We start from the raw sequence: 12,577 nt of genomic DNA, 5'->3' as shown, positions 1-12,577 counted from the left end.
TTTGAAAGTCACTTGTATGGTCGATTGTGCTGTCTCCATCATTTAATTCTCTCTTTGATCATGTGGGTTGTGGATGGAGAATACATGGACAGGAATTGCATGGTTTTCCCTCCAAATCTATAGGTATTCAGAGCAACTTATTTTAGTTGATAAATTTAGACTTGTTGTTATTGAATATTTCAGTACGGTATTAAACAATGAAAAGGCCAAAAGCTGTAAAGAAGGAAAAGGAGGTTTGCATCATGGTAGGATAACAGCCTTCTAAGTGTTCAAGTAAACTTTTTCATAGTTAAACTTAGAATTTAAGCTAAGTATTTGTGTATTATTGGGATCATAATTCATGTATGTTTTTGATCATCATGGTGTGTTCATCATAGGACTGCTTGGTTCATTCATATAAATATTAATTGAGTACCAAAAAATAATTAAATATATTTATGTTACTGGCAGTATTAGAATATGCTCTATCTATATCTTTAAATTTTCCCTAAAGTAGCACTTTCGGGAATTAGAGATAAGATAGGGAATTGGAGATAAAGTTTTTACAAACATATTGAATTTTTATTTTATGAGTAAAGCTTTTGAAGTCTTTTATTTCAATATGTATGCAGTGGATGGATGAAATAAGGACTATTATTTACTGTAATTAATTGAAAGAGAAACCAAGAGAAAAATGTTGCTGTGAGTGACAGACTGCAAAGGAAAAATTAATAATCTTCGCAGATTCATGAAGTTCTTAATATTACTTACACCCTACTGATTATAGTGCTGTGTTTATGTAAAATTTAAGATTAAACTCATACCAAGATAATTAATGTTAGGTATACTATAACAGATATGTATTTATTTTAGAAAATAGTTGAATACCTTTATACCTGAACGTCTTTGCCAGATATACAAAATGAACCACTGATGTGTCTTTGCATTCAGCATCTGATAAAGCCATTGTCATGTATACCTTTAATACACGTATGCTTAATATAGACCATAATTTGGAAAAAACTCTATAAGGAATAGCTCACAGTTTATCCACTTAACTGTCTTTGCCTTTTACAATTTGGTAGCATGCTTTCCCTCACTCATTCTAAGTGACATTAAGTAGATTGTGATTGAGTTTTGTTTTTTAGGGATTGGTAATGGGTATAAGATATCAAAGCATTAAAATTCTTTATACACGTTAATAGATGTCTGTGCTTGACATAGTAGATATATTAAAATGATAGTTGTGTTTTTTCATACAGTCATTACAGATTGACATCCAGGAACTGAGGTATGATGAAAATAAATTGTATAAAGTAAATAAAAAAACTGGGAAACTAGACTTTACTGAATTAATATAACGGAGGCATTTTTAAATTACGAGAAAAATTTTTGTTTTTTTTAAGTGGAGAGTGCGCAAAGAAGCCATGATGGGACTTGCCCAGATCTATAAGAAATATGCTTTACAATCAGCAGCTGGGAAAGATGCTGCAAAACAGATTTCATGGATCAAAGACAAATTGCTACATATATATTATCAAAATAGTATTGATGATAGGTAAGTTAAAGACACCACATGTAAAATGTTTAGTGCTTTTGGTATTATATAACTGTTGTTGAGCTGTTGTTTTAGGCTATTTTCTTTATAACTTTAAACTCCCTCCTCAGTTTTTACTGCAAATTAAAGGTAGTGAGTGACTAGTTGCTTTCCCACCAAAGCCATAAATGAAGTAGTAATGTACATATAACTTTAGGGATGGATACGTCTTTTATGGTCATTTTCGTATACTGTGTTTTAACAGAGTAATATTTGAAAGTAGGAGTGTATGTAATTATTTAAATTTTGTTTCATAGATAATTGTGTTATAAGGATTCACATTCATTTTTTCAAATAAAATTAAAATAAGTATACAACCTTTGGATTTAGACATTTTAAATACAAACAATTCCTACTCAAGGCTAAAAAAACTAGTTTATAAATTTATATAAAAACACATTATCTGAATATAATCTTTGTATTTTTCTATTCCAGTGTGTAAGGTTAGATCTTATATGGAACCTAGCGATTTAGTAGTTAGTAGAACTGTAAATTCTGCTTGCAGTCTGCATTGATTTGATGAATTTTTAGTGGGGTCCAAATGATCTTGCTTATTAACAGGTGAGAATGAGAAAATTAAGAACCAGTAGGACATCTTACAATTTTAAGAGGTATGGGAAGCAGAAACTGAGTATCTTAGGTTGATATTATCTAAGAGACTTTATAGTTATTATTTTTAGAAAATTGACGTTTTTAAGCTTTTTGAGCGTGTGGCATCAGTGCACAGAGATTTGCATTATGGTTTCATAGCCCACCCCCCACCATTTAATTTTTCTTTTCTCCTTTTTTTCTTTTTTTTACTTTTATCTAGGTCTGTTTTCATGATGATCACTACAAAAAGTCAAGAATCTTAAACATTTCTTTATGGTTAACTTATAGATGTTTAGAATTTGTCACTTGGAAGGTTCTGGTGTAGTTTTTTAACCCTTTATTATTTAGCCAATGAAATTGAGTCCCTGGTATATAACTTGCCCAAGGTCATGCAGAAGTAGTTAATCTTAGTTAGGTATAGGACTGTTTCCAGTACATCCAGCTAAAATTTTTTCTTTGGCTCTTCTTCTTATAGAAAGAAATCTTTGATTTGGAAATCTCATCTCTACTCAGAAAGAAGATGCTCTTTTATATGTGTTCTTTATGTGTTTTGGAAATTTACATACATATTTAATACGTACATTTAAAGAAATTAATATAGTACTTTATGTTTTTTCGTAGATTGCTTGTTGAACGGATCTTTGCTCAATACATGGTCCCCCACAATTTGGAAACTACAGAACGGATGAAATGCTTATATTATTTGTATGCCACACTGGATTTAAATGCTGTGAAGTATGTTTCAAATGTTAAACTCTGTTCTTTCCGTCTTTTGCAGTATGTTGGATTTTATGGAAAAGAAAACAACTGTATTTTTAAATGTCAACAATTTATGTAGTGCAAACATTGTTTAAATGGTCAGACACAATAAAATACTTGGATAGGATATTTTTTCAGAAAGTACTGCTATTAACATGAGATTAACAAGGATTTTTGTAACTAATTAAAAAACAGAGCTGATTGACATGGAATCTTTTAGGATTTAGTTTTTCTCTCTCCAGATTTTCATATTGTTGTCTCAAGAAATGCTGATGTACCTTTTGTTTTTGTTTGTATTCCTTAAGGCATTAGAAAGGTCCATATTGTGAAATTAGTACTTTCTTATTTTCACCTGATACTGATTTGAATTATAGAGTAGGGCAGTAGGATACATATTTTTGTGCTGCATAGCCTCAACATGGTGTTATAGTTTGATATAAAGGTAAGCACAAATACATTTTTATGACCATGTTTCATTCAAAAAGTGCTTTTGTATGGCTTTGTAGGGAATTGGCATTTTGGACATGGGAGAGGCATTGCTAATTGAATCGTACTGAGGCTTAGGAAATTGAGGCCTAGAGATGGATATGCTCTAGGTTTCAGAAAGTTTAGATCATCAGTATTCCAGTGAATGTGTAACTTAATCCCCAGCTAATGGGGATTAAATATTCAGAAATTAGAAGTATACGGAGGTGTATATAATTTTCATTCCTACCACAGCTTAATGGGACTTTTAACTGCACTTCCCACATGGAAATTATTATGTATGCTATTTATATCTTTCATAGGAATGTTGAGAAAAAGGGTTGTAGGGGGAGAAATGTACATTTCTTGATACCCACTGTACTTCAGGCACAGGAATATGTGTTAACTGTGGCTGCTTTTCTGCTACAATTGGCAGAGTTGAGTAGTTTCAACAGGGACCTTATGACCCACAAAGCTTATAATATTTACTTTCTGGCCTTTTATAGGAAAAGCTTGGAAACTCCCAGTATAAATGATTTTTTTTTCTGTTTTACACATGATGAGCTGAATCCCACAGAGATCAGTGAACTTGCACAAAATTACACAAGTAATAAGAGACAAAGCCAGAATTTTTTTTTTTTTTTGCGGTACGTGGGCCTCTCACTGCTGTGGCCTCTCCCGTTGCGGAGCACAGGCTCCGGACGCGCAGGCTCAGCGGCCATGGCTCATGGGCCCAGCCGCTCCGCAGCATGTGGGATCTTCCCGGACTGAGGGCACGAACCCGTGTCCCCTGCATCGGCAGGCGGACTTTCAACCACTGCGCCACCAGGGAAGCCCCAAAGCCAGAATTTGAACTCAGTTCTTCCTGGTTCCAAAGCTCATTCTTTTTCCACTGCGTATAGTAAAATATGTTACCTCTATAATTAATTGTAAAACATAAAATTTTCATATGCTAGCATCTGTGGAATTGTAATGCATCCTTTTCTTCATGGTGCAGTTGATGGCCTCTTAGAATGGATGAGATAGGATATGTATATATCCCATTTGAAACAACCTATTTAAATCACACCCAATCTGGACTCCTTGACTCAGTTCAACTGTCATTCAGGAGTAAAAATGAATTAAAGACACTTGCAAGCAAAAAATGAGAGTTCACCACTCATAAATCCTACTTGAAAAAATTACTAAAGAATAAAAAAGGAAATTGAATCCAGAAGGAAGGAATAGGATAAAGTTTTCTTTACAAGGGGTTGGGGTCTGGATTAAAAAGTAGGTTATCATCTAGGCTGATATTGTGCCAGTGTACACCACTGCAATGATATGTGAACTCTTTTGAGAGTCCCTAGGATACCCTGCCCCATGCCAGGGTAGACCCTGTCAGATAACAACATGTTAAGATGGCAGGTAAAGTGTTCTAATGTTCTTTTGTCATATAAGGGTGAGGACAGACATGTTGATTAATTAGACCATGAATCAAGTGTGCATATTAAAACTTTGAGTCACCCCTAAAAAAATAGAATTCGAATGTATAACTTCTAAACCCATAGGAGCAAAAAATTAATGAAAACCTTAATACCAGAAGTGGAAAAGAAAATAAAAAATAATTGAAAATAGAATACACAAAACATAAGTAGCAGTTTCAAAACTAAATATTTTTATCAGATAGCATTCATCACTTAAATGACAAGTCCATTTGATTGAATTAAAAAGAAAAAATGGTGACATAGGAGATATACTGGAAGATAATGTCATGGAAAAGCTGAAAGTAATTTCCAATCTGTGGATCAATTGATTCTACAGAAATGGTTGGTGAGTGAATGAGTATTTATCTCTTTTAAGTTAAAATACTTAAAAGAGAGAGAGAGAGAGATAATGTTTTTAAAATTACTTTTTATTTTAATCAACTTCTTGGAATTAAGTGACCAACTATACACCTAGTGCTTCTTAACATTTTATTACTTACACTTTAACTTTACATTTATCTGTGATTATTTTCTCCAAAAGTCTTTACACTTATTATCATGAAGTATTTAATGCACACAAATCATGAGTTTTGAAGCATAGTAATAAAATAAAACTATGTATGAACTTGTGAACACTTCTCTCTTTCATCCTCCTATCTTCCTCCCAGAGGAAACCACTAGCTTTAATTTTGTGTTTCTCATTTCCTTTTAAAAAAGTTTTATCATATGTATGTATGTATCCCTTAATAATATATTTTTAATTTTTGCTTGTTTTTGAACTTTATGAAAACGGAATAATTGTGGGTATACTCTTCTGTGACTTGTTTTTTCACGCCACTCTATTACGTTCCTAAGCTTCATCTACTCTATATGTATAGCTTGTGGGTCATTCATTTTCACTGTGGTACTGAATTACTTTGTCATTAAACCACAGTTTTATTCCATCATCTTGGCATTGCAAATCTGAGTCAGTGCAAAGAATGGACATTTGTGTCTTTCCATTTTTTTAATAATACAAATAGTACTACTGTGAACATTTTTCAATTTAGTGTACACATGCAAGGGTTTCTCTAACGTATGGTTATGAATGGTTCTCAAATTTGGCTGCACATTGGAATCACGTGGAGAGGTTTAAAAAATACTGACACATGAATCTCATCCTCAGAGATCGTCATTTAATTTTGTCTGGAGTGTAGTGTGGGCATTGGGGTTTTTAGGAAAGCGTTTCTGGAGATTGTAATGGGTAACCAGGGTTTAGGATCACTGGTATACAGCTATGACTGGAATTGCTGAGGATGCACATTTTCAGCATTATAAACTAGTCAAATTATTTCCCAATATAATTATACTAATTTATACTCTTACTCCAAAACATTATCAGGCATCTTATTTTTTGCCAATCTTTTGGGGGTCACATTTTTTCTCATTTTTTTCATTGGTCTGAATACTAATAATATTGATGTTTTACTTAATGTTTCTAATTTCACCACAGTCCTCTGTATATAATACTCTGTATTATAACACCTGTCCTACTTCATTCATTTACCTTACCATTCTAGCCCAGAAAGTCATTTGAATTTTTGTGACCTCTAATTAGTTTGAAAAGTATTTTAAAATAGCTGCTTAGGGGGCTTCCCTGGTGGCGCAGTGGTTGAGAGTCCGCCTGCCGATGCAGGGGACACGGGTTCGTGCCCCAGTCCAGGAAGATCCCACATGCCGCAGAGCGGCTAGGCTCGTGAGCCATGGCCGCTGAGCCTGCGCGTCCAGAGCCTGTGCTCCGCAATGGGAGAGGCCACAACGGTGAGAGGCCCGCGTACAGCAAAAAAAAAAAAAAAAATAGCTGCTTGGCAGGCGGGTTCCTGCTAAGAACTTGTTTGGTAAGGATTTTTCTTATTTACTGAAAGAGCCATATATTTTATTCTATATCTGTGTTCTTTTGGGGAAGACAAAATACTTCCTATATTTTAGACTTTTTGATGTGTACCCACTTTTGGGTAAGTCCCTAGGTTAACTGTAAGTATACTGATTACTGGAAAGGAGAATAGAGGCAAGCTTGGGTACTGTCTGATCATGGTGTGTATTTCTACTTCCCCCAAGTTCCCCAGAACAACTGTCAGTGACAAGAGTAAGTGGTAGTATCAGGTGTCCTGGTTGTGATCTTCTCTTTCATTGATCAGGCTCTCATCTAGACAGTTTTGAACTGTGGAGTCTGATGGGTAATTTGCCAGTTGGGAGTAGAAGGTTGGAGGAGAGTTTCTCTTCAACATTTGGACAGGTTTCTGACTGCAGCCCAATGGTAGTCGTTTGTTTCTTTGAACTGACGCAAACCTGTGGTATGTTGGTGCAAACAAGAAGCCATAGTGAGGGAACTAGTTGTCTACTTAAAATGTCACTTAACAAATGGAAGAGTATCCAAGGCTCTATCCAGATTTTTCACGTTTATTTAGTGACAGAGCTGGAATTCAGGCTAATGTTAAATAAATGGATATTTGTCTTCCTATTGTAGTAATACTGCTTCTACTAGTACAACCTTTTTTCCTTAAGTACTGTTTAGAAAGGCAAAGCACAAGGACAAATTGTCTTTGCTGCTTAATATAATTTAATTGAAATGCTCAAGAGGATGCTCCCCCTGAATGTTATAATACAAATTCTTAGTCAGTGATGGTCACTTTTTGATTTAAGCTATAGCCATGATAGTTTATAATAAGCTTTAGAATTGCTTAAGATTTCATCTTTAAGTTAATAAATAAGATAATTTCTGCTTTATTTTTCTGCTTTAAGTGAAAGCAAGTTTCAAAATCCAGGGCTTTCAAAAGTTTTAAGTAGTGATAAAATGTATAGGTAAGGAGAGAATTCATTGACTTTGGAGTTCACAAGTAATTTCACAGATGACTACTCTGTTTCTTTGAAAATTATTTACAGTCCTCTGGATAATGGTCATTTTTGTTTTAATGTTTACATTCTTAAAGTGTGCCAGTTAAACTTTGTGGAACTTTAGTAACTGGAAGACAGTAAAGTTTAGCTATTTCAAGATGAAAATGCCCCAGTACTGTTGTTTTGCCAGTACCATGTTGAAGGGACTACTATGAAGGAATTGTCCAAATTTAAGCTAATTTGTCTCCTTTAAAAAATGCAAAGATATTTTTAAAACATACTGCTGAGGAGGGTGAAAATATTAAACAATTGCCTTGTCTATCAAAAGAAAAAGTGTGTTTTTATATGGTTTTATATGCTTCTATATTAAATTACTCTTATGGCAGTGCTTCATATGTGTGATAATGGAGGTTAATAGAAGTATAGATAATTGAAAACAATGAGAAGTATTATTTGGTTTTGGAAAATTTCCTTTTTAAAATTTTAAATGTGAGTGGTTCTGATATTCTATAACTTAGTATTTAAATAACATTAACTGCTGTCTGTGATTTATGTATATTTTTTTGAGTACCTATATAATTTTTTTTAGATTTAAATTTCTGCCTGAGAACAATAGAAGTGTTATGGTGATCAAAATTTTTGCCATATAAAATGAATGTTCACTTATATACATATAATGTAATTTATAAATATTACTTATAAATAAAAGTATATAATATAATGTAAAATTATAATATTTTTGTTTCAGGAAAAAGTATCTCCATTCTCTCAGGGCTCAGTCTTTTCCGTTTGTGTCTTTCATTCCTTTTCATCCGGCCTGCTATTGAATACAAGACCTTACTCCATTAAATATTGCTTTATTTCTTAAGTTTGTAATCTCTGCAGTTCATTGCTATGCCCTTGCCTACAAACATGTTCCAGTTAATGATAGATTTTCGCTATTTTTATACAAAAGAAAAAACAACCACCACTAATCCCTTTCTTTTAATATAGCCATCTCTTCAAATGTTATTATCTCTTATATTTGACTTCTCTCTTTCTCTTCATGTATCATCGGTTGCTTAGTCCTGTAAATTTTACCCTTCTCTGTCATCTCCATTTGTAATTTGAACTCTTAGAAAAAATTAACATGGTTGGGATATTCTGGAAGAATGTTTATCCTGTTTTGTTATTTAAATTTATGTATGTGTTTTTCAGAGCACTGAATGAAATGTGGAAATGTCAAAATCTGCTCCGACATCAAGTAAAGGATTTGCTTGACTTAATTAAGCAACCCAAAGTAAGTTATCAACATTTTTGCTATGTGTTGAACAACTATTTCTGTGTGGAACACTTCTGACTCTAGAACCTATGATCTCTAACTTAGAACACTGAAATTTTTAAGAAACTTATTGCTTAGAAAAATTTAAATTTACTATATCTGCAAAAGGTGATACCCAACAGGAAGGAGAATGTGCTTCTGTGTACACAGAATGAAGCCTTTTTTGGTAGCTTTAAAATTAAAAAAATAAAACCAAAACAATAACTCAGCATTATTGAAAGCATAGAAAACAGTAAAATTACACTTAATGTTGCTATACTGAAATGCTCCCATCATCTTTATATAGTCTTGTGGTTATAGAAAGTTTTAATATCATGTAATTATAGTTTAGTATCATGATATTTTTACTTATAATTAATATGGTAATTTTAATGTATTACCTGGTCTTCATAATTATAATTTAATGGTGGTTATTCATCCAGTTGATGTTGTTTGAGAATGTTGTATGTAGGCCTATAAAAAGTATAATTCATCTAAAAATCAGTGTGCCTGGTCATTTTAAATTGCATCCAGGGAAAACAGTGTAGTGTTATTTTTTGTTTCTTTTTCAAGCACAGTGGACCACCCCCCACCCCCACCCCCACCCCCGACATACACCTCATGTTCATAGGACAGAGGTCAACAGAATGGAGTTGTTTTCATCTAAGGGGAGAAAATTTCCAGTTTTCCTAGGTGTAAATCTTGCCGTTTGCCCTAAAAATCAGTAAGCTAACAGTAGTTGTTTGAGTGGTTTTTAGTGACCTCACTTTTTTCTTAACCTCTAAATCACTAGTAATAAGGCATTTCGTACCACTTGTTTGCCTGATTGAAGCTTACAACTGAGTAGTTTTTTTGTTTTATAGGCTAACAATGACCTCTTTGTTTATGGTTTATTGAACATAATTTAACCTTCTGTGATTCCTGAGTATATTGAACCTGCTAGAAGAAGTTCTTCCTTATAGTCAATGACTTAAAACTAGTTTTAGAGATTCTGCTATTTCAGTACGTTCTGTGCAAAGGAGGAAAATTGGAAAATCCCAGTTAAGTTAGTGTGTTTCAACCAAATAAACGTGTGTTAGTCAGTGTTATAATGCAGTGTTGATGTGTTTCAGATAATAAGCTCTGGTTAAAGTGCCCTTTTTTGCCACCTAGGGACTTGTTAATTTACTTCCTTTAGGTAAAGTTGCAAGAATGTTCTTATTTGCATGTGTATAAAATTATTCCTGATTTTAGGCATTATTGAAGTCATTAGCAGCCGAATAGCATAAGTGTGTAGATCATATGTTGAACAGTGTGATGTATGAGACGGTAACCAAAAATAACTTTGTTTTTGATTCTCACTGTCCCTTTAAATTTTATTTAGTGGGGGCTTCTGTCCTTTGCCTGTTCATAAAAACTTGGGAGGGTCTCATGACATTCCTGTTCAGTCTACATGAAATAAAATACAATCTCAATTCAGTTACAATGTTTTATTCCCTTCTACTTTGTGGTATTTTCCTTTAAATTATCTTAAAATAATTAACAAGTTATCCAAATCAAAGAGGGAATTCTCATTCATGTGTGGTGGGGGATGAAGAAGAAACAGAATGGAGGAGGATAGTACTCTAAAGTGGAATTCTAGTGAAAGGAGAATTCATAGTCTCTTATTACTTAATATTCACTTTATACTGAGAATTGTAGTAGATATTATAAAGTTAGAAAAAAAATACAAAGCTGTGTTTAACTTTTGGCTGTTTATAATTCTGCCTATTTTACCAGGAAGACTCTTAGATATAATAATCAGTACATGTTTCGTTGGCTTCCTCATTATTCCTTCTGATTAAGATAGTTTTTATTCTTTCTTAGTAATGTAGCCCTTCTACTTCATGTAACTAAATTGATTTGCTCAGTGTCACTCAAAGTGACTCTATAGTTTGCAGTATTGTACTTTTTTTTTTTTTTTTTTGCGGTACGTGGGCCTCTCACTGTTGTGGCCTCTCCTGTTGCGGAGCACAGGCTCCGGACGCGCAGGCTCAGGGGCCATGGCCCATGGGCCAGCCGCTCCGCGGCATGTGGGATCTTCCCGGACCAGGGCACGAACCCGCGTCCCCTGCATCGGCAGGTGGACTCCCAACCACTGCGCCGCCACCAGGGAAGCCCTGCAGTATTGTACTTTGTTGGTGATGTTTCTTTTTCATGTGGATCAACTTCTAGTAAGGCCAGCACCACCTCTTTCCCCCCAAATTGAAAAACAATAGAAATCTTATGTTTCTAGTCAGATCTATTAAGTTCCAAATATTTGGGAATTAGCTCTTGTATGCTATTCTATTATTCTTTGTCTCTCCTTCCTTTTAGAAAGCTCCTTCTCAATAGGGACAGTTTATTTGTTTATTTTTTGATTTGTTGCTTTCACCCCAATGTTTCTCTAGCTCAGTATTTTATGCAGAGTTGCTCAGGGACTTTTTTTTTTAATAACACCTGATGTAATGAATAACTAGTATTCTTAGAAACATCTTTTATACATGTGACTTTACAGAGTGTATTACGTGCAGCACAATGTGATGAACACATTCATTCACTGAAATACTACCCTGATGCAACAAATAACTAGCACTCTTGGAAAATTTTTGTACCTGTCAGTGGCATCTTCATTGTCTTCATCCAGTGTCTTCCCAGTGGCTTCATGACTATGCCTTATAATCCTCAGGGTTAACGATTTTAGGAATACCTCGGTTCAATCAGAATTATATACTTAATTGTCAACTTTTTGTTTGAGATAGGCTAAAAATGTGAAAACCAACATTTCCAGATTAGTTTCCTTTTTTAAACTTAGTTGTCCTGTTCTTTGAGTACTTAAGAAAAACAAAATATCTCTGTGTCCCAAAAGGTTGATGTAGCAGTCATCTGTTTTTGTTTTGGAGGCTGACAAAACAGGACAAGGGAAGAGGCAACGACAGTGGAGTATGACTTCACTTCTACCTTTCATTCGGTTCATCTGGAGTTTAAACATGGCTAAAGAAGGAGCATATAGTGGTGGTCAGGGCGTGGGCCGAGAGCATGAATGGGTTAACTTAACTTTACTTACTTAACTTTCTGAAGAATACAGTGAAGATTATTGTTAGGAGAGTTTTTTTTTTTTTGCTATTTACTAATTGTTTAAAATTAAAAGACTTTTTTAAAAGAGTAGTTTTGGGTTTACAGAAAAATGAGCAGAAAGTACAGAGTTTACATATACCCCTACCCTCTCCCCATTTCCCTTATTATTTACATCTTGTTTTAGTGTGGTATACTTGGTACAGGAGGTTCTAATTTTGCATTTTTTGTGTGATTTACAGACAGATGCCAGTGTCAAGGCCATATTTTCAAAAGTGATGGTTATTACAAGTAAGTTATTTCAAATATATGTAAACTTTAAGGTTTATTTGAAACATTTCTTTCGGATAATATAAAGTGTTTCTTGGAGTTCCATTTTAGGCTATGATAATATAGGAAAATATTAAAGTTTTTTGATTGATTTTTTTTTCCCCCAACACGCCCAGCTTTCCTTTTTTTCCCTGATTTTCATTTATT

The 12,577-nt window shown here is 33.9% G+C and overlaps 1 protein-coding gene across 1 annotated transcript in view; it reads left to right on the top strand.

Moving 5' to 3' along the window:
* The window catches only part of PDS5B (PDS5 cohesin associated factor B), a 194,202-nt gene that overhangs the window by 104,510 nt on the left and 77,115 nt on the right, over positions 1-12,577 (top strand). Inside the window, exons 12-15 of the mRNA XM_082675608.1 lie at positions 1,386-1,537; positions 2,789-2,902; positions 8,926-9,007; positions 12,343-12,391. Coding sequence (XP_082531734.1) covers positions 1,386-1,537; positions 2,789-2,902; positions 8,926-9,007; positions 12,343-12,391 — 397 coding nt within the window. The remainder of the gene's footprint in view (positions 1-1,385; positions 1,538-2,788; positions 2,903-8,925; positions 9,008-12,342; positions 12,392-12,577) is intronic.

The sequence above is a fragment of the Grampus griseus genome (assembly GCF_964374135.1).
Source record: "Grampus griseus genome assembly, chromosome: 18".
NCBI lineage: Eukaryota > Metazoa > Chordata > Mammalia > Artiodactyla > Delphinidae > Grampus > Grampus griseus.
Note: the sequence above shows the minus strand (reverse complement) of the source record. Positions and strands in the feature narration are given on the sequence as shown.